At 47.8% G+C, this 22984-nt stretch overlaps 2 protein-coding genes across 2 annotated transcripts; both read left to right on the forward strand.

Annotated features, from left to right (window-relative positions):
- The first annotated feature begins 13952 nt into the window (after window positions 1-13952).
- On the forward strand, window positions 13953-15018 carry LOC119367366. The gene is made up of 2 exons (XM_037632897.1): window positions 13953-14315; window positions 14425-15018. The coding sequence occupies exons 1-2, from the start codon at window positions 14182-14184 to the stop codon at window positions 14774-14776; spliced, it is 486 nt and encodes a 161-aa protein (XP_037488794.1). The 5' UTR covers window positions 13953-14181; the 3' UTR covers window positions 14777-15018.
- Window positions 15019-20240: 5222 nt separating this feature from the next.
- On the forward strand, window positions 20241-20905 carry LOC119367367. Its single transcript, XM_037632898.1, has 2 exons — window positions 20241-20580; window positions 20698-20905. The coding sequence occupies exons 1-2, from the start codon at window positions 20459-20461 to the stop codon at window positions 20888-20890; spliced, it is 315 nt and encodes a 104-aa protein (XP_037488795.1). The 5' UTR covers window positions 20241-20458; the 3' UTR covers window positions 20891-20905.
- The last annotated feature ends 2079 nt before the right edge of the window (window positions 20906-22984 follow it).

Raw genomic sequence — 22984 nt, forward strand, 5'->3', positions numbered from 1 at the left:
ATGAGCGTGAGCCATGGATAGAGCACTATGGGTGGAATAGAATATGATGATGGGGATTGTGTGGAGAAGACAAAAAAGGAGAAAGTCTCATATTGACGAGGCTAATCAACGGGCTATGGAGATGCCCATCAATTGATGTTAACATGAGGAGTAGGGATTGCCATGCAACGGATGCACTAGAGCTATGAATGCTCCACAAAAGAAAACTAGTGGGTGTGCATCCAACTTGCTTGCTCACGAAGACCTAGGGCATTTGAGGAAGCCCGTCGTAGGAATATACAAGCCAAGTTCTATAATGAAAAATTCCCACTAGTATAAAAAAGACAACCTATGAGACTCACTACATGAAGAACAAGGTGCTACTTTGAAGCACAATATATGAGACTCACTACATGAAGAACAAGGTGCTACTTTGAAGCACAAGTGTGGAAAAAGAGATAGTAGCATTGCCCCCTTTTTTGGGGGCCTTTCTTTTTTTTATTTTGGCCTTTCTCCTTTTTTTTGGGCCTTTTTTTGGCCTTTCTCCCTTTTTTTATTTGGGCAATGCTCTAATAATGATGATCATCACACTTCTATTGATTACAACATAAGGATTACAACTTGAAATTTAGAACAAGATATGACTCTATATGAATGCCTCCGGCGGTGTACCGGGATGGTGCAATGAATCAAGAGTGACATGTATAAAAATAATGCATGGTGGCTTTGCCACAAATACGATGTCAACTACAAGATCATGCAATGGCAATATGACAAAAGTAATGCATGTCATGATGATGATGGTGGAAGTTGCATGGCAATATATCTCGGAATGGCTATGGAAATGCCATAACAGGTAGGTATGGTGGCTGTTTTGAGGAAGATATAAGGAGGTTTATGTGTGATAGAGCGTATCATATCACGGGGTTTGGATGCACCGGCGAAGTTTGCACCAACTCACAAGGTGAGAAAGGGCAATGCACGGTACCGAAGAGGCTAGCAAAGGCGGGAAGGTGAGAGTGCGTATAATCCATGGACTCAACATTAGTCAAAAGAACTCATATACTTATTGCAAAAATTTAGAAGTCATCAAAAATCAAGTACTACGCGCATGCTCCTAGGGGGATAGATTGGTAGGAAAAGACCATCGCTCGTCCCCGACCGCCACTCATAAGGATGCACAAGCCAGGTACACTTCATGTTTCAAATTTGTTACATAACTTTAACCATACGTGCATGCTACGGGATTTGCAAACTTCAACACAAGTATTTCTCAAATTCATAATCACCCAACTAGCACGACTATGATATTATCACCTCCATATCTCAAAACAATTATCAAGTATCAAACTTATCTTAGTATTCAATTCACTCAAAAGAAAGTTTCACATATCTTGAACACCAAGTATATTAAGATTAAGCAAATTGCCATGCTATTAACAACTCTCAAAATAATCTAAGTGAAGCATGAGAGATCAATAGTTTCTTTAAAACAAATCCACCACCATGCTCTTAAAGATATAAGTGAAGCACTAGAGCAAAAATTATCACGCTCAAAAGATATAAGTGAAGCACATAGAGTATTCTAGGAAATTCCAATTTGTGTAAGGCTCTCTCTCATTAAAGAATTTCAGATCTTGGTACTTTATTCAAACAGCAAGCAAAGCTAAAGAAAACTACAATGCAAGGATAGCACAACTCATGTGAAGAAGCAAAAACTTAGGCTCAACCGATACTAACCGATAGTTGTTGAAGAAGAAAGGTAGGATGCCTACCGGGGCATCCCCAAGCTTAGATGCTTGAGACTTCTTGAAATATTATCTTGGGGTGCCTTGGGCATCCCCAAGCTTGAAATTTTGTGTCTCCTTAATTCCTCTCATATCATGGTTTCTCTTCTTTTTATCAAAAGCTTCATTCACAACAAACTCAACAAAAACTCGTGAGATAGGTTAGTATAAACCAATGAAAAACCTTATCATTTTCTACTGTAATAAATCACTTAAATTATTATTCCACATTTAATACTAAATGCCTCTGTATATTTAATACTCCTATCTTCAAATAGAATAATTAAACAAGCAAACATATGCAAACAATGCAACAATAACAGCAATCTGTCAAAACAGTATAGTCTGTAAAGAATGCAAGAGTATCAATACTTCCCTGACTCCAAAAATTATGAACTAAAATTCCCACTGTAATAAATTTATCAGAGATCAATATGCAAAAATATTCAACGTTATAACATGCTCTGACTTTTCTAGGGAATTTTTGCAACAGCGGTAAACTTTCTGTTTTCAAACAGCAACATGCATACTAGCAAAATAAGCATGGCAAAGGCTATCCTTGACTTTTTTCTTGAAACTAAAGAGGAAAAACATTATTCTAACTAACAGAAAACAAAAACTAACAAAATAGAATGACGCTCCAAGCAAAACACATATCATGTGGTGAATAAAAATATAGCTCCAAGTAAAGTTACCGATGAACAAAGACGAAAGAGGGGATGCCTTCCGGGGCATCCTCAAGCTTAGGCTCTTGGTTGTCCTTGAATATTTCCTTCGGGTGCCTTGGGCATCCCCAAGATTAGGCTCTTGCCACTCCTTATTCCATAGTCCATCGAATCCTTACCCAAAACTTGAAAACTTCAACCACACAAAACTCAAAACAAAACTCGTAAGCTCCGTTAGTATAAGAAAATAAAATCACCACTTAGGTACTGTAATGAACTCTTTCTAAATTCATATTGGTGTAATATCTACTGTACTCCAACTTATCTATGGTTCATACCCTCCGATACTACTCATAGATTCATCAAAATAAGCAAACAACACATAGAAAACAGAATCTGTCAAAAACAGAACAGTCTGTAGTAATCTGTATAAAACGTATACTTATGGAACCCCAAAAATTATGAAATAAATTTCTGGACCTGGGAAATTTGTGTATTAATCATATGCAAAAAGAATCAACCTAAAAGAACTCTCCAGTAAAAAATGGCAGCTAATCTCGTGAGTGCTAAACTTTCTGTTTTTCACAGCAAGATCATATAAACTTCACCCAAATCTTGCCAAAGGTTCTACTTGGCACTTTATTGAAACAAAAGCTATAAAACATGATTACTACAGTAGCATAATCATGTGGACACACAAAAAAAGTAAGAATAAATATTAGGTTGTCTCCCAACAAGCGCTTTTCTTTAATGCCTTTTAGCTAGGCATGATGATGACAATGATGCTCACATAAAAGATAAGAATTGAAACATAACGGGAGCATCATGAAGCATATGACTAGCACATTTAAGCCTAACCCACTTCCTATGCACAGGGATTTTGTGAGCAAACAACTTATGGGAACAATAATCAACTAGCATAGGATGGCACAACAAGCATAGCTTCAAGAATTTAAGCACATAGAGAGGAAACTTGACATTATTGCAATTCCTACAAGCATATGTTCCTCCCTCATAATAATTTTCAGTAGCATCATGAATGAATTCAACAATATAACCAGCACCTAAAGCATTCTTTTCATGATCTACAAGCATAGAAAATTTTCTACTCTCCACATAAGCAAACTTCTTCTTTATAGCATACATATCATCACAATAATCAACATAGATAGGGGGCATGCTTTCATCATAGTAAATTTGCTCATCAAAACTTGGGGGACAAAAAATATCATCTCCATCAAACATAGCTTCCCCAAGCTTGTGGCTTTGCATATCATTACCATCATGGATATTCAAGGGATTCATACTAACAACATTGCAATCATGCTCATCATATAAAAACATTCTATAGATTTCTTCTTCTAGCACTTGAGCACAATTTTCTTTCCATCATACTCACGAAATATATTAAAAAGGTGAAGCGTATGAGACAAACTCAACTCCATTTTTTTGTAATTTTCTTTTATAAAATAAACTAGTGCTAAAACAAGAAACAAAAAGATTCGATTGCAAGATCTAAAGATATACCTTCAAGCACTAACCTCCCCGGCAACGGCGCCAGAAAAGAGCTTGGTGTCTACTACACAACCTTCTTCTCGTAGACGTTGCTGGGCCTGCAAGTGCACAGGTTTGTAGGACAGTAGCAAATTTCCCTCAAGTGGATGACCTAAGGTGTATCAGTCCGTAGGAGGCATATGATGAAGATGGTTTCTCTCAAACAACCCTGCAACCAAATAACAAAGAGTCTATTGTGTCCCCAACACACCCAATACAATGGTAAATTGTATAGGTGCACTAGTTCGGCGAAGAGATGAAGATACAAGTGCAAAATAGATAGTAGATATAGGTTTTTGTAATCTGAAATAATAAAAACAGCAAGGTAGCGAGCGGTAAAAGTGAGCGTAAACGGTATTGCAATGGTAGGAAACAAGGCCTAGGGTTCATACTTCCGCCAGGGTAAGTTCTCTCAACAATAATAACATAGATAGAACATATGACAAGCCCTCAACATGCGACAAAGAGTCACTCCAAAGCCACTAATAGCGGAGAACAAACGTAGAGATTATGGTCGGGTACGAAACCACCACAAAGCTATTCTTTTGGATCGATCTATAAAAGAGTTCATACTAGAATAACACCTTAAGATACAAATCAACCAAAACTCTAATGTCACCTAGATACTCCATTGTCACCTCAAGTATCCGTGGGCATGATTATACGATATGCATCACACAATCTCAGATTCATCCAACCAACATAAAAGTACTTCAAAGAGTGCCCCAAAGCTACTACCGGAGAGTCAAGAACGTGTGCCAACCCCTATGCATAGGTTCCCAAGTGTCATGAAACCCGCAAGTTGATCACCAAAACATACATCAAGTGGATCAATAGAATAACCCATTGTCACCACGGTTATCCCACGCAAGACATACATCAATTGTTCATAAAAAGACTCAATCCGATAAGATAACTTCAATAGGGGAAACTCAATTCATCACAAGAGAGTAGAGGGGGAGAAACATCATAAGATCCAACTACAATAGCAAAGCTCGGGATACATCAAGATCGTGCCATAGATGGAACACGAGAGAGAACACGAGAGAGAGAGAGATCAAACACATAGCTACTGGTACATACCCTCAGCCCCGAGGGTGAACTACTCCCTCCTCGTCATGGATAGCGCCGGGATCATGAAGATGGCCACCGGTGATGTGATCCCCCTCCGGCAGGGTGCCGGAACGCGGTCCCGATTGGTTTTTGGTGGCTACAGAGGCTTGCGGCGGCGGAACTCCCGATCTATCTTCTGTTCTGGAAGTTTTAGGGTACGTAGGTATATATGGGTGCAGGGAGTACGTCGGTGGAGCTACGGGGGCCCCACAAGGCAGGGGGCGTGCCCAGGAGGGGGAGGGCACGCCCCCCACCCTCGTGAGAACCTCCCGTATCTTCTGACATGGGGTCCAAGTCCATTAGGTGGGTTTCCTTCCAAAAATAACTTCTCCAGTTGATTTCGTTCCGTTTTGACTCCGTCTGATATTCCTTTTCCTCGAAACACTGAAATAGGCATAAAACAACAAATCTGGGTTGGGCCTCCAGTTAATAGGTTAGTCCCAAAAGTAATATAAAAGTGGATAATAAAGCCCAATATTGCCTAAAACAGTAGATAAAGTAGCATGGAGCAATCAAAAATTATAGATACGTTGGAGACGTATCACGCCTTCTCCTCTAGGACCACCTTCAAAGAGGAGGGCTTCTTCACTCGTTCCATGGAAAAGGGAGGGAGCCCGGTCGACTGCCCTGGCATCGGCTGGTCCTTGTAGTAAAACCAAATCGACTGCCACCCACGAACGGAGTCGGGCAAAACCATGGTTGGAAAAGAACTTTTTCCTCTCAACTGGACGCCAAGGCCCCCACACATCTGAATCACATGAGTCCTTTTGTCACTCGGATTTGCCTTCTTCACCGTCTGGGAGCGACAGGTGAAGATGTGCTTAAAGAGACCCCAGTGAGGCCGGCAGCCCAAGAAGCACTCGCACAAGGACACATAGGCGGCGAGGTACACTATGGTGTTGGGCGTGAAGTGATGGAGTTGTGCCCCAAAGAAATTCAAAAAAACCCGGAAGAAAGGATGGGACGGCAAAGAAAATCCACGGTCGACGTGGGTGGCCAGAAGAACACACTCACCCTCCTGAGACTGCGGCTCTGACTCCCTCCCCAGGAGCCACGCCGATCCATGGTGGATCAGCCCTCTGTGAGCCAGGTCGTCGAGATCCGCCTGGCTAATTGTCGAGCGGATCCAGTCGCCCTGGATCCAGCCCGGCGGCAGGCCGGTCCTCGATGAAGAGCCACTCCGACTGGTTCCCCTCCCCTTCTCCTTCACCGTCGCTTTCTTCGCCCGCTCCAGGGCCTCCGTCCTCTCCTTCACCATCGTCGCTAGCAAAACACGCACGGAGCAGCGGCACGGAGGCAGAGGTAAACGCGGTGGAGAAATTTGGAGAAGAGGGAGGAATGAGGGCGCACTGTTGAAAAACCCCCATCCGGCGCTTTATATAAGGCTGCACCCGAGTGGCTGGCACGTAGGCCCGGACGATGCTGTCAAATCCCGCAACAGTTGCACGCGCGATACATGGTGAAAAAGGTGGCACGGAGATCGAGGTGTCCCTGCCTTATCCCGTCCGATTGCTGCGGCTACGCCCCGTCCCGCGCACTTCCCAAAATTCAAATCCCGCAATATCCGCGGCGTGCAGAACAACTCGTCAGGCAGAAGATCCCCTCCACTCCGTCACTCGGAGCTCTCCAGGCAAAAACTTCACTCGACAGATATAAAGAATGGATCAAGGCGACTGAAAAAGGAGTTGATACCGTCACATAAAAGTTCATTGATCCAAGACAAGCCATACTCATAGCACGAAAAATGGGTCGGAAGAATTCTCAACTCCTTCTCCACTCAAACCTTGATCCATTCGGGGGCTAATGATGATGTTATGTACCTAGGGTAGGTTCATGGACCTGTCTAAGCTACCCTACCCAAGGACATCTCTAAAAGAAACTACCTGTCAGTCGACATAGAGGTGTTCCACTCGACGGACTCGAGGACACTCGACGACGAAGATAACCACTCAACCATGAAGCTAACCACTCGATGGCCAGGAGATCTAAAGTCACTCTGCATGCAACGGTCTGCCATTAAGTAGCTTTTATGGTCTTCATAGCACTTTATGTGGGCGTTACCAGTAACCCCCTGTCTTAATGTACTTTAAACCCTGCATAACTGAGGGTCGGAGGGGTCTGGCGAACTCTATATAAGCCACCCACCTCCTCAGTGTAAAGGGTTCGCACCCCTGTAATTCATACTCATATAATCCAGTCGACCGCCTCCGGGCTCCGAGACGTAGGGCTGTTACTTCCTCCGAGAAGGGCCTGAACTCGTAAATCTCTCGCGTATACAACTACTCCATAGCTAGGATCTTGCCTCTCCATACCTACCCCCCTTTCTACTGTCAGACTTAGAACCACGACAGGGGGGCGCCACCTCTTGGCCGCAGCCCTCTCTCTCCCCTTGGGCCCAATAAGGCCCATTACTTCCCCGGGGGGTTCTGGTAACCCCTTCGACTCTCTAGTTTTATCCGAAACTCTCCGGAACACTTCCGGTGTCCGAACAACATGGTCCAATATATCAATCTTTATGTCTCGACCATTTCGAGACTCCTCATCATGTCTGTGATCTCATTCGGGACTCCGAACAACCTTCGGTACATCAAATCACATAAAATCATAATACCAATCATCATCGAACGTTAAGCGTGCGGACCCTACGGGTTCGAGAACTATGTAGACATGACCGAGACACCTCTCCGGTCAATAACCAATAGCGGAACCTAGACAGTCATATTGGCTCCTACATATTCTTTGAAGATCTTTATCGGTCAAACCGCATAACAACATACGTTGTTCCCTTTGTCATCGGAATGTTACTTCCCAAGATTCGATATATGTTGATTAATTTCCATTCCGGAAAATTTCAGACGCTCGATATATATCCATTTTAGCAAAGTTCATGTCGTATTTTTCCATGAATTTTGGCATGACTTGTGCTAGAATATGTAGGAAATATCGAGTCGCTCGGATTTTGTAGAAAGATAATTAAACGACATTTTGGGTTGACTTTAAGTCTTTCGAGGCTCCATACATGACGGTCAACAAATGAGTGAGGGAGAAAGTCTGCACCATATATCAAAGAAGAAGAATCCCGACTGTTGTCGTGGGGGTCGTTTCTCCTTCTTTTACTTGTGCTAGACCTTTGTTATGCACTAGAGGAAGGAGGAGTAACGACCATCACCGATGGTCGCAAATGTCAGAGAGGAATCAGTGAGGAAGAGTCTCCACCATATATGAGAGGACGAAGAATCCCGACTGTTGTCGTGGGGGTCGCTTCTCCTTCGTTCCCGTGTGCTAGACATTTTGGTGTAATGCACTCGGGAACGAAAGGAGGAGCGACCATCACCAATGGTCAAATATATACACCACACGAGCTAAGAGTTTTCAAGAAAATACTTGACATACCGATAGTCAACCTGTAATGAATAATAATGATCTAATTTAATTTTTGTAGTATATATATATATATATATATTTAATTTTAGAAGTCTAATATTTGAATTATGAGCATCTGAAATGTCCTCGGACGATGATAGTCTCCCGGAGTGCGACTAGTGCGGCGACGACCAGGGTCTATGCGAAAGGCCTCACTTGGTAGAAGGTCGACACTTCAGCATTAAGCTCCAGAAGACCTTCGATGTTGAAACGGTACACAACAAGGACAAGTGTTTTTTCGTAATTAAGCACGACTTCTGCTTTTTCAACGTGTAATTTTTGTCTTTTACAATTCGACTAGCTTATCCCATGCCATGCAAGACGCTATGTCTTGGAGAGGATGGATTTTGAAGATCACGAAAGTATGGAAACAAAGATAGTTCACCTAAGGACCCATCATGGGTATGATTTTGGTGTAAATCTATACAATTCTGAGAGCGTATCCCATTTTGGTTTGCCGAATTGGGAAGCACTTTGCAAGACGTATGATTTTCATGAGGGTATTCTTGTCACCTTGGATCTTGGTGATCCTGACGTCGACGAAGAGAATATGGACATTTGGGTCCTTGTTGATACGCTTCTAATTCTGCCACTCTGTGAGTTTCTCAAACATAGTTATTAAGTAATTTATATTGTTTATTTCAAAATAGTTGTCAGCTTATTTTCATTGATAGCATATTTTCATTCTTCAAAAAATATACGGAAGATGGTAGACAGAACCTACTACATGGATGACGCAGAATTAACTTATGAGGAGAAAGATCAGCTTATCTCATTTATTACTGATGTTGAGAATTACAATATTAATTATCAAACTCCTGCATATTATTGTCAATACATGCCACTAGTGCACGTGCCGACCTACGGTAACATCCATCGAGATGGCATGCTAAGATTTTTTTACTATTACAACATCCGTGCATCTTTTGCATATATTCTTCTAAAGCTAAACTACATAGTTAACTACGATATTATTATTATGTTTTTCAACAGAAAATTCTGAAGGATTGTGTGCCTCATCTAATATTTCCGAAAGGTCGCCTTTATGTTATGAGCTTACGGCCAGGTCATCGTAGGCTTCACTGCCTTTCATACTGGATTTCTAAAACCGATGAAGACATGACAATCAAATATTGGAAAAAATGTATGGACAATCATAGGGAGGTACTTGGAAGCAACATTGTGCGAAGCGCAAGAATTGGAGATAAGATAATCCCTATTCTCCATAATGGAGAGTCAGGGCCTATCTTGTTTTATGCTATTTTACCTTAGAGAGGGTAGTTAGGTCCTAGTTAATACTCATGATGTGCTAATAATAATTAAGTAGGGTTGGTTAGATGACTATGATGATGATGAGTATGACTTGTTATTATGCTAACGAGTAGAACTTGTATGATGATAATGAGTACGACTTGTTATTATGATACCAGTGATGAGTTATTTATTATTATTATGATGCATGATGCTAAGTTGTTATATGAGCATGATGAGTTATTATATATATCAGTGGGTGAAATGAACATGGATTAGATTCAAGTGGAGGCAACATGTGTCGCACATCAAAAGTACTACTAATCCAAACTAGATCTTTTGACATGCACCACATGTCACCTCCACTTGAATCTAATTCACGTTCATTTCACCCACTGTTATATGTAATAACTAATCATGATCATAAAATCATATGATAAAAGTACTGTATACAAAACCTATAAAAATACAGCGACAATAAGTTGCATTTTCAAAAATAAAAGAAAATTTAGCAGCAACGCTTTTCAAAAGAAAGGATACTGCTACCTACTATTATCAGTAGCGCTTTCCTTACAAAGCTCTACTGCTAACTAGGTATAGCAGTAGTGCCTTGTTTTCCAGTGTTACTACTATAAGTTAGTTGTAGCGCCTTACTGGTAGTGCTTGTACAAACGATACTGCTAGCTATAAAACAAGCGCTTCTACTAGGGTTATCCCTAGTAGTGTTGGGTTCATGCAAGAGAAACATTTGTTCTTCACTAGGCAACTTCCGATTCCCTCAACTTGAATTCTGGTGCATGTTGCAACTTTACTTTGGTCACCTTATGTTTGAAGGATAACCATCATAATGTTTATACGCGGGTTTGCGCTCCCCCCCCCCCCCGCGTCGCCCTCTCCGGCGACACGGGGGAAACCCTAGTCGCCGCCGCTGCCAGGGCCTTCCACCTCTCCGTCCCCCGCAATGCCGCCGCCCGAGGGGACACCGGCGAAGCCCGTGCGTGCCCGGTGAAGGTGGCGGCGGGGCGCTCGCTCTCCGCCCGACTGTGTCGCTGCCTAGGCGCATCGGCCTTCATTTGAGGGGGGCGCGTTCTTCCATCCCTTGGCGGAGGTTTGTCCCGGCAGCGACGTCCTGGTGGCCTCCGGCGGCTCTGCCCGTCTCGTTCTAGAAGGGCGTGCAGCTGTGGGCGCGCATCGGCGGTCGGGAGGACTAGATCTGGGTCCTCACTGTCTGCTCTCTGCGCGCTCGGGTGGGGCGACGCTTGGGGCTCTCTCCGACTGCAGGAACGCGATGCCGGGCTGGCGACCTCCGGTGGTGTCGTCAAGGGTGAGCGTCGGAGGCACTCGGCTTGTTGGCTTGTGCGGGCTGGCTTCCAGTCCGGCGAGCTAGGCTGAGGAGCTGGATCTGGGGGTGGAACGGTGGTGGGGGAGGAGGAGCTGTGGTGGACAGGCCTGATCTCCGCTCCTATCGGCGCCGGTGCTCGAGGTGAGCAGTGCATTAATGGAGGTGCATCCTGCTAGCAGCGGTGAGGACGCTCGCCGCATAATTGCAGGAGGATGGGAGGTCTTGCGCTCCTATGCTTGCCGGACTCGGTGGCCACCGTATGCGGAGAGGTCCGGTGTGCGATGCTTCAGGCGAAAGCCTTGTGCCGGCCTTGTTGGCATCGATGATGGTGACGCCCTCGGGCGCCGTTTTCCTCCTTGGAGGCATCATTGTGAGGCTCCCGCATTGCGTCCTCTAATGTGCTCCGGGCGAAAGCCTAGATCCTCCATCCTTGGATCGGACATCGACGAGGTATTTGACGTTGTTGCCCCCTTGGGGGCGTTGTCTTTGGAGCCATTGAGCCATGGTGGTTTGTTTGTAGTCTCGGCTCGAGTGCGGTTGGTCTGTTGGTATGTGGCTGGGTTGTTGTTGGTCTATTCAGTGCTGGTGGTAGTGATGGAAGTGATTTGTGGCGGCGGCCTTTCCCTTGGTCATCCTTGTGCTGTTGGTCGATCTCTCTCTTGGGGGCTCATGGCGGCGGTGAGGTCTCGGACTTCAGTGCCCTTCGACGACGTTTGAGGTTTGGTTGCCTCGCATAGTGCTCTGGTTCCCTCTATTTGTGATGGTGGCCGTGGTGTGGCCCAGAGGAGGTGCGGGGCTGTCTCGGCGGAACATTGCCCTTCGTCATGGTCTGTGGCTCTCTCCGCCGTGTCGTGACTAGGTATTGAGAAGCCCTTCGGCGGTGGCTGTGACTCTCCTAGCTCTTCAAGGTGCCGAGTGATCCCAGGGTAGCAGGCAACTTCTTCTCTTCATCTTCTCGGTGTTGACTCTCCTTTCGACATATCCAACAATATGAGTTCTCGCTCCTCATGGTCTACGAGTGGTGATGGGTGCTAAATTCTTGGTGTCGGCTGTTTGTTTATCTCATTTCCTGGTTCTTCTCTGTTGTACCTCTTTCCTTCTTGTGTGTGTTGGGTGCTGCACTTGTGTAGCCATTGTTGTTTGTATCCCAGTCTTACTTATGATAATGAAAATGTCTCAGGCCGGCGTAAGCCCGCCGTAGCTCCGTCAAAAAAAAACCCTTATGTTTGAAGGTTTACAATTTTCAACACTTGTACCTTTAACTTATATTTGTTAGATTAAGGGCATCTCCAACGCCAACCTATAAATTTGTACGGTATATGTCTGTTTTTATGTCTGGATGTGGTCCGCGGACATGATACGGGAGAGAACAATCCAAAGCTAATTGCAAAGTATCCGACTGGGAGAAAAAAAAATAGGTAGGGACCATGCATGTGGTGGAATATTTGTTGATTGGGAGGAGAGAGAGAAGAGGGGGGACCATGCATGTGCGGATCGGAGAAAAGAGAGAAGAGAGGGACCATGCATGTGATTGATCAACTGCATGTCCGGACTCCGGCAAAGCTCCCCTACTTTTATCTCCAAAATACCAGAATCTGAACGTCCGGACAGCTTCGCGGACTGATACGGGTCCCCACTGGATTGCAAAAGTAAACAAATGTGTCCGACCAGACATATAACGATGTTTTACAGGTCTCCCTTGGAGATGCCCTAAGTGATAGTCGTACTAAAAGTAGATGTATTCTTGTGTACAACAAGGAACATGCAAATAATATCAAGTCCGCTAGTTTCTCAATCGATAAACAATTTAGTGAAAGCTTTTATCAGAGACTAGGGTAAGTTGATCCTTTCTTAGGTGCAAAAGAAGTTAATTTGATAGGATGGATGAACTTTGTGCCATGAGCTTTGAAGATGCAATATTGTTATTCAAATGATCTGTTCACTTTTACTTGTCCAGAGGATTGTACCGCATCAACGAGCTCTGAAAGTTGCTAGATTACTATATTCTGAAATTGGTACGCACAATTGTTAGTCTTATGCCAATAATCTTATCAGAAGAACTTCTTTTTATAAAAGGTGTAACTAGTGGCACGAGAAAAATATAAATCACTATTTTTCTTCTATAGTGTTGATGTGTGGTTCCGTCTTGTCATTCTGTTGTGGAGGTTTACTTTACCTAAATATAAGTTTAGTACTGTATTAGATGGTGCATCATTAGATTTAGCAGCGAACTTTGTTAGTTTCTGTCAATTCCTATCTATGTCTTGGAACTTTGTACGTCTCTGTCCATCTGAAATATGATTCATGCTTCAAAGAACCTTAGACTAAATCTGTGTATGTGATAAACAGGTGCGAGTTAACATGGTGCATAAGCAATGACACGCCATTGATCCCTATGCCCGTTGCGACAGATGCCCAGCTGTGGAATTAATTGATCATATTATCCTGCACCGCGGGGCTGCGCAACTTGTTTGGCAGTGGCAAATGAACACTGGGTTGACAAATATGACGAAAATGCGCAACTTGTTTGGGAGTGGCAAATAAACGCTGGGTTGACAAATATGACGAAAATCCTACATACATTCTAGAACATAATCAATACAACTTCTAGAGAAAAATTACTGTCACCGTAACCCAGACTCGTATTTCTGATTAGAATCTCTCGGATGCCATGCTTTGAGGGATCATAGTGTCATACAGAAACACACGTCGCAAAGTCCTTGATTACCAGCAGGACCGTGCAAGTGTGCAACAATACACCATACACACGGGGAATGCATGATACGGTCGATAGAAAGGGCTAATGCTAGAACGCAAGCCCACTACTTCATGGTCATCTACTAGCAAGCTACTCCCAAGACGCTCTTGTATTATGGGACGGAGGGAGTAGCACAGACGCCACCACTTCTGTTCCCCTATCAAGTTTCCAAATCGATGAAAGCACCAAGGGCAGGCACGGCGAAGCTCAAACGGGTGAGGGTAGGGATGCATCGATGACAATTCTGCTTCTCTGCAAGTGTCCGTCGATCCGATCGGTGGAGACAGGCCTCCTTCCACGGTCGCGCGCATGGCTGTGGGCAGGAGGCCGGAGCTCCTCTTCTTCTTCTCCACAGCCGGCAGCTTGCTTCTCGGCTTCGTGGCCGTGTTCGTCGTCTCTTGCCTGGACGACCCATACCACCCAGCGTTCAGGCTGCCCAACCAGCTGAGTCCCGCACTTTATTTGATTTTATTTAATCCCTGCTAGCCCGGTACAGATTTCCCGGATTCTGAATTTCTGATACGTGGATGGCTCCCATGCATTTTTGTGCAGGTTAATGTGGTGGGCTTTGATGTGCGGTGCCTTCCCGTGGAGCGCGGTGCTGCTCGCGTTACAGATGAAGTGGTTGTCTTCCGAAGGCTGGGAGCCCACCAATGTCGAGCTCCTGGTCCTGAGCGCCGTCGAGTGGGTCGTCGCGTGTTTCACCTTCGGCCCAGCGTGCGCCGCCCTCGCCGTCTACCAGTTCGCCATCCAGCACAACTACTGCCGCCCGGGGGCCGTCGTGTGCTTAATGTACCTTGTCGCCGTCGCGACCGCATGCGCCGCCGGGGTTCTCGCCGCCGTGTCGGCCTTGGGGATGCTCTGGATCCTCGCTTCCCGGTTCCGTCCGGCTCATGCGGCCTAGTCGGCCAGCCTCCGCTGACTGCCGCGTCTTCTTGTTAGAGCCCAGGGAAGCACTAGTGTCATGGATACATCGTTAGTAGTTCTATACAACTAATAAGATCACGAACAGGGGTGACGTAGAGCGGTAGAGGTCCTAGCTTAATTAGCATGTTCACATGAACGGATACAATACCAAGTTCCTAACTGCTACTAACTAAAATCACCAGCGTATGATCAGTGGTGATCAGTGGAGTGCTAGCTTAATCTCTACTCCTATAAAATAGAGAGTTGATGGTGATGGTGTGCCTGCCTTCGGGCCGTATATACCGTTTGATCTTGAATGTAAGGTTGAGATTGAGACCAAGGCATGTTGTGGAGACCCAACCACCAAAATAGGATAATGTGGAGGTTTCTCCTTCTCTTGTGAGACAGATTATTCTAGAACCCCCTCCAAATTTCCTTGCGCTGGAGTTGAGTTGGGCGAGCGTCACACAGTAAATCGGATTTGGATTAAGATCTTCCCTGCATCATCACTTCTTCTGGATCTGGCCGTGCAAGCTGCCGGAGAAGGAGAACAGCACACGGCGATCGATACGGATAGAGTCAAAGGTTACAACATAATTTGGCCAGCACGGTCCACGGGAGGAGGTGCTTATGGCGGGGACGGACTTCTTGCGTCATCCCGGACCCGAGGCCGGCCGGAATCGGCGTCGAAAGGTGCTGTGGGAAGAGCCTGGTGTGCGGCGGCAATCATCAGGGTCGGGGAAGACGACCGCGGTAAGGATGTAGTGGTGGCCGAGAGGCAATGCTGATGGGCGCTCCTGTTCCACCTCGCCGGCGTGAACCACCTGCTGAGCAGGAGCAGCGCGGGACCCTCGGGAGATGGAGATCGACCGAGCCGCGACAGGCAGCGGTCGGGAGCAATTGGGAGGGGGCGACCGGGAGCAGCGGAGGCACAGCAGGCAGCCGTCGGGAGCAGCGGAGGAGTCGGCAGTCGGCGACCGGGAGCAGCGATTGGGGAGAAATGAGAGGAAATCGATTGGGGGCGTTCAGGTCCTTATGGCGCTAGCGTCCGCCATGAATCAGGCAACCGTGCTTGACGTCCTAAGCCAGCCTTGAACGGCCCGCCGCATGCATATCCTTGAACGTCCCGATGGGCAGCGAGCACGGCAGCGAGCGGACGAGCTGGCTGTGGCGGGCGGCGCGAGGGTCGGTAGGCTGCGCGCGCGACCTATACATGCAGAGCCTACACGACCGTCGGCTACTACAGGTTCTTCGCGTACACTGGCGATGGCGACATGCTGGGGCCTACACGCGCCGCTTCGGAGAAGTGAGCAGCCCCGGATGTCAGTTGGCAGTGCAAGGTCGCTCTTGCCGGCGCCGGCGTAGCGTTTGGCAGTACCAAGGGGCATTTCCGTCCCTGCATCTCCTAATTGTCTCTCTCTTTTTCTTTTTCTTTTTCTTTTTTTTGGAGGGGTTCCTGGCATCAGGGAATACTTCCTGGTTGATTAGCAGTACCCTGCGAGATTCCTGGCGTCAGGCTCTACAGGGACGGAAAATCATGCATCGGCCGCTTAGCTGCTTTTGAAGCGATTGACCCGTGTTGCCGTCCATATTTGGTGCCTCTAATTAGCGCTCAACATTGGAATAGAAGTCGCTTAGTTGACCTTTTAATTTTCTAATCTTTATTTTTTTCCCTAAGGGCATGTACAATGGAGGCAACACCTTAGTGCTGCCCCAGCCATCCACATAGATAATTTTGAATGAAGCTGTTGGTGTGTGCCACAATCATCCAATGGAAGCCACTCTGTGTGATGTCATCATCTTACTTTTTCTCTGTCACCTACTTTCCAACACATGTAATCTCCACTACATTTAAACATTATCAGCAACCATTTAAATCAACTGTATCAACAAGCATACACATTGAAAGTTATCAGAAAACTTGATTTCCAGACAAAAATTAGCAATCTTGATATCCAAACAATATCAACAAGTATGCCTTGTCCAGGACACTGAAAATCTCACAGTAATAGCACAATCTGAAGGTTTCCAAATACTCATGAAGGAAAGATTTGTAAACACAACACTCATATCATATTTATTCGAAGTTCAAACTGAATTTGTCGGTTATCCTTTGATCCTTCTCATTCCAAGAAAAAAAACATGTCTCACATCTTCTTTGCTTCCTTGCACATGAAACCCTCCATTGTTGCACATATCTGTAGAACATCTACATATATAAGAAGGAAAAAACATGTTAGAGTATAATGTTAGAGTATAACATGTCACAAGCTATGTGTGGCTAGACCGCTAGAGCATTTAATTTAAAGGAAAACAGGAGGATCCTTTGGTTCATAGGACATGAAAATGCAAGAGTAGGAAAATCAAAAGAATATGATAAAATCGATAATAGTGAAATGAAATAATAGGATTATTTTTTTAAGTTGCTTGTTTGGTTCGCAGGAAAGAAAAAAATTAAGAATTCTAACTAGAATGGCTAAATTGGCAACCGACAATAGTATATTTGAAAGTATAAAACTTTGTAGTGGCATGTTTTAAAATATGAAAATAGTAATGCCATTTCTCAATGCCAAAATTTTTGTAGTGGCATATAGTACAAATTTGTACGAAGTGTACGTCAATTAATTTGGATCCAAGGGGTATCAAATTTACACCTAAATCTGATAGTAGACTTCTTCCTTAGTGATATCCTGGCGGGAAAGATGGCTGTGTCGCTTAGGCCTGTGCTCCCGTCCACCGCGGTAGGATGTCCAGGCTGCCATTGCCAAGGACAACGAGCCGTGGTCGTTTCATGCAGCCGGTGCTGGTGACGGACACCAGCGGCGTCAGCCGGAGATGAGTATCCCGTGTTTATTCCGACGAGCATTTACAAGCTCTAAACTATACATATTATCGTGACCAGACCGTCCCGTATCATATCTCCACTTCCAGGGATATGCTTGACCATGTCAAAGCTCATGCCCCAGGTTATTCGAATTATCTAGAAGGTGAGCTTTAAAATTTACTCAATGTGTACTTATCAACAGTATGTCATCACTTTGATTGATGTCTTGGTACATCTTTTATTGTTCCGTAGGCTCCAGATACTTAAGTAAACAATTTTCACCCAATCTTTTATGATTCCGTAGCATAGCACGGGCATCTTACTAGTAATCTCTGAACGGCACACCTGAGTGGAGTGAGCCAGAGCATGCCGTGAGCCGAGAACGCGGCGAGAGCCCCGGCGAGGCTCGCCATCATGGCGATGTACAGGTACTTGTCGCACGTCCTCCGCCGGTGCGCAGACACCGTGGCTGATGGCGTCGTGCACGACAACGAGCTCGGCCCAGGCCGCGCTGAAGGTGAAGCTCGCCAACAGGAACAGCCACTCCCCGGCGACGAAGACACAGCCAGGCGTGGACCATCAGCACCACGAAGACCAGTAGGAACTCGCTGAAGACGCCGGGAAATTCGCTCACTAGCTCTCAGCCGCACACGCTTTCTAAGGTAAATGTGCATGCGATGCATTCTATCGTGACATTCACAGCGTATCGGGCACACGTCGCGTTACAACTCTCTCTCCCTCACTCGTGTCGTACGGGAACACACGGCCAAAGTCCAAGCTGGAATACGTACAGAGACTGTTTTCCAGCATTGTGCTGGCCTCATGTGGATCATGCATGTTTTTTTTGTGTGTGCTAGTGATACTCGTGTCCCGGCATTGTCGTTCTGATGATGCGATGCTTGGTAGCGTTTGGGTTTGGGTACTAATTTGAAGCTTGGTAGTAGTTTGTAAAAGACCATCTGATTTCTTTACGTTAAATCACGGAGTGAGAGCATCTACAACTGGACCACCCATATCCTAGGCAAAACGACCCGGACGAGCTGTGCGGTCCGTGTGAGGATGAAAAATCATCAGCCAATTGGGCTCCCAATATCCGGCCCAAACGCCTGGACTGACCGACACTCCTCCTACCAAGCCCATTTCTAGGATGGATATAGAGACGCTAGGACGCGGACGCCGTGTTGGATTGGCCCGCTAGGGCGGGCCCGCGCCGTCCCCAGCGATACTTTCACAAATACCACACCCCATCGGAATAACCCTAGAAACACACTCTCTCTCAGCCCACACTCGTCTTCTTCGCTTCCTGCATCTCCTCCGGTTCATCCCAAATCCTTCCTCTCCCCTCAGTCATGGCCAACTTTGGTCAGGACTTTGGCAGCGAGCTCGATCCCATGGACTGGATGGTCTCATGAAGGAGGAGGAGGATGACGGACTAGAAGTAGCTCGCGCTCGAACATAGACACCGGCCGGGAGCTCGAGCTCCATCACATCGGTCGCAAGATCCTCCACCTCGCGCCGGTGGAATGCGGGTCGCCCGTCCCACGTCCCACATCCGCCCGCCCCGCTCCGCGCTGCTCCAAATCTGGAGCGTGGGCATCTTCCCTTCCCCTCCAGTGCCAGCACCACCTAGGCAGCGATGGTTGCTCGTGCCCTGTGGCTCCAGTGTGGATGCGCATGCCGGATCGGAGGTGAAGGCGGCCCCGAGCGCGCCACGGTGGAGCCCAACTCTTCCTACCAACGGGTGCGCTCCGCCCCCGTCGACCCGGAGGAGGTGCTCCTCTACAAGGTCATCCGGTGGTCACTGACCACGACGGTGATCGACGCACGGCGCATCCAGCGCAAGAACGCGAAGGCCCTCTGTGGGCTTGAGCCATCCGAGCATCTCGCCGGGAGAAGGAGACCGCCACCGCGAAGGCCGCCCGCCAAACCAAGGAGCAACATCGGGGAGTGGCACTACCACGGACGACGACGACCCTCCGCTGCCAACGCGTAGACGGAGGATATGTACCGCCGCCGCCGACCGCAAGGGCAAGGGACCGGCCAAGATGAACTCCGGCCGCCCACCTAGCCATATTTTACTTGTTTTATTGTTGTTTTAGGTTGAATTTGAACTATCTTGGCCCTTTCGGATGAACTAATTACATGTCCGGATTGCTTAAGTTTTATGCTATTTCCATGGTTTTGTCTGCAATAGGATATTCAAATTTAGTGTTTGTGGTTAAGGATAGGGCAAATTGGCTAGTGTCCGTGTACTGCCAGCGGAACACGCGCGCCCGTATAGGGCACCAAATTAGATGCTTTGAGGCCTCACTTTTGCTAGAGAGAAAAAAAACCTACATCGACCGTGCAGCGCAGCACAACACACCGGCAGCAGATACGGTCGATAGCGGCAATAGGTGAGCGGGGCGGCCCACCCCCCTGAAAATCAGGGGGGGGAGGTTTGTGATTGGTTGTTAGATGGAAGGAGCGTGTAAAAGCGTGCAAGTCTTTGTATGTCTAGCATTTTTGGGTCGATAGAAACCGCTGGTAGGATGCAAGCACCCTTCATGTCACATACTCCGTAACTAGGCTGGATGACGAGTGAGCTGCGAGCATGTGCAGCAGGCGCCACCACCTCCTTCCCTTCTCTTATCAAGTTTCCAAATCGGTGAAAGCGCCTAGGACGACCGGCGCGGCAAAGGTGTTAGCACACATTTGTAGAAGAGAAACGCCATTGGATCAAGGCAAGGGGAGGTGGTAGTGGGATGCATCAAATGCCATTCCTACTTCTCTGCCTACCTACCAGTGTACGCCACACACCACACCAATCGGATCATTCGTCCCGTTCGAGGGCTCTCTCACGGCGGCGCCGCGCGCATGGCTCTAGGCAGCAGGCTGGAGCTCCTCGTCGTCCTCTCAAGATGCGGCAGCTTGATACTCGCTGGCACGGCGGCGGCGGCCATCCCCAGCGTGGCCAGCCTACCGTTCCGGGCCAAGCAGTTGAGTCCGGCGCTTAATTTGCTCCATGTTTTCTATATTTTGCATTTTGAGGATGTATTCTTCTGTCCCTTGCCCTGCTAGCCCGGTCATGTACTGGTTGCGCTCTCGTTGTTCAGGTTCATGTGGCACACTCTGTCCTTCGGAGGCATCCTGTGGGGTGCGGCGCTGCTGCTATTCCAGTTCTTCTGGCTGTGTTTCGACGACTTCGAGCCGGGAAGTGTCGCGCTCCTGGTGCTGATCGCCGTCGACTGGGGCGTCGCGTGCCTCAACGCCGGCTCGGCGTGCGCCGCCCTTGCCGCCAACCACTAGGCCATCCAGCACCAGTACAAGGCCTGTGACCCGGGGTTCCCCGTCTGCGAGCGGTGCCTTACTGTCGCCGCCATGGTGTGTACTGCCGGGGCTCTCGCCGCGGTGTCGGCCCTCGGCATGCTCCGGATCCACAGGTCCCGCTTTGCCCCGGCTCAGGCGCCCTAGTCCCCTGCCTCATGTTCTTGTCAACGCTTAGATTAGAGCCACCCATGGAAGTTCTGGCGTTAGGGTTAGACATTTAATTAGCAGACGTTTGTTCTTTTGAATTTGACGTGGTTGACTTCTGTTGCCTGTAAGAATGCGTTATGGAGATCAAATCAATCTGGGTGTCGAACACATGCGGCACTCACTCTTAAATCTTAATGTGGCACCGAAAGCAGACCCAAATCTTCTCCACCACTCGCCTCAGACATCCTCGCCGGTGCCGCACCGTCAGTGGCGTTGCGATGGCGTGCGGCGAGATGGCGTTCACGCGCGCCCGGTCACGTGCACCGCGGCGTAGACACTGGCCTTCGAGATCGCGTAGGCGAGATCGCGCATTGCGGATGATGCTGCCGCTTCGGCGGCTCGGCGCCGTGCCGCTCTACGTCGAGGTCGACGGCTGCGGCGATCTGCGCCTGCTCTCCTCCCTGCATAATACAAGCACGGACAGAAATCATTCGGAGTGCTCTACTGTGCTACAAAAGCAGAGTCTCATATTACGTACCTGAGCACGAGTTGCACCGCGACGATGACGTGCGGCGGTATTGCAAAGAGCATCTCACCTGCGCGTGCGAAAAAAAAAGTGTTTTTAGCGCGCGGGCCGGTTCGGCGCGCTCCAGCAAGCGTGGAAAATCCGGCGCGAAAAAAAAACTGCACGCGCGTGAAAAAACGGCGACGCGCACGGCAGTTTTGGCGCGCGGCGTCGGACGCGCTCTATAAAATCCACGCGCGCGAGCCCACCAACCGTCGCCTCTCTTCCTCTTCTCCTCGTTTCTGGTGCCTTACCGCCGCCACGACCTTGGTCCTCGCCCCCAGCGCCCCGCTGCCGCCTCCAACGCCTTCTCCCCTGCCGCCGACATGCCGCCGCATGCCCAGAGCAACTCCGGCTACCGCGGCGTCTGCGCCCGCCCCTACGGCTTGTATTACGTGGAGATCCGCTCTGGTGATACACGTCTCGGTCTCTGGACGTTCGAGAACGCCCAAGAGGCAGCCCGTGCGTATGACACGGCAGTGTGACGCCTCGACCGGCCACATTAGCAGATGAAATTCTTGGACGTGCGGCGACGTGGAGATCCGCTCTGGTGATACACGTCTCGGTCTCGGGACGTTCGAGAACGCCCAAGAAGCCGCCCGCGCGTATGACACGGCGGCGTGACGCCTCAACCGGCCACATTCGCAGATGAATTTCTTGGACACACGGACACGCTAGCAGGCGCAGGACCTTGCGCGTCCGCGGCGGCTAATCACCGACGAGGACAGCCACATCCAGCGTAGGCGGGAGCGCCGCCTCCTCATCGCCGAGGCGGACGAGTACGCCATGGTGGAGTGGCGCCAGCGCTTCCCGGAGGTTGTCGCCGCTGAGAACGACTTCTGGGTGTAGAGGAGGGCACAACAAGCCGCGGATCGGGCGGACAGGCGTGCGCGGAAGGCACTGGCGATAGCGCAGTGCGAACTGGGATCTGCGCCGGCCTTTGACGACAATGATGCTCGGTGGGATGGCGCGTTTGTGTCATCGGACTACACCACCGAGGAGGAGGACGACAAGAAGTAGTTTTATGTAGTATATTTGCATCGTAGTATCGTTTTTATCTATTTTTATTTGTATCGTATGCACTAGCTTGTGGTGTTGGACTTGAATTTATGCTATTTGAATTTTATCGATATGTTGTTTCATATTGTTTGTATGTGTTGCTGAGCAAGTGCCTGCTGGAGCTATGGCTCCGCGCTTTTTTTTGCAGCGCCTGCTGGAGCAAGTGCCCTCCTGTATGCAAAAAATGCTATTTTCTCACAATAAAAATAATTTAGCGCGCCACGTGTACTGCTTCTGTTGGCAATGCTCTAAGTCTTTGATGTGTCACGTAGCATCTCACACCGTCCATGATCTTATTCGCA

This window comes from Triticum dicoccoides, chromosome 2B (assembly GCF_002162155.2).
Source record: "Triticum dicoccoides isolate Atlit2015 ecotype Zavitan chromosome 2B, WEW_v2.0, whole genome shotgun sequence".
Lineage (NCBI taxonomy): Eukaryota > Viridiplantae > Streptophyta > Magnoliopsida > Poales > Poaceae > Triticum > Triticum dicoccoides.

Bases quoted from the DNA above. Each gene is read 5' to 3' on its own strand.
- LOC119367366 (XM_037632897.1), top strand. From the start codon at position 14,182: ATGGCTGTGGGCAGGAGGCCGGAGCTCCTCTTCTTCTTCTCCACAGCC. The intron at 14,316-14,424 runs GCTGAGTCCCGC...ATTTTTGTGCAG, and splicing joins GCGTTCAGGCTGCCCAACCA to GTTAATGTGGTGGGCTTTGA.
- LOC119367367 (XM_037632898.1), top strand. From the start codon at position 20,459: ATGGCTCTAGGCAGCAGGCTGGAGCTCCTCGTCGTCCTCTCAAGATGC. The intron at 20,581-20,697 runs GTTGAGTCCGGC...CTCGTTGTTCAG, and splicing joins CTACCGTTCCGGGCCAAGCA to GTTCATGTGGCACACTCTGT.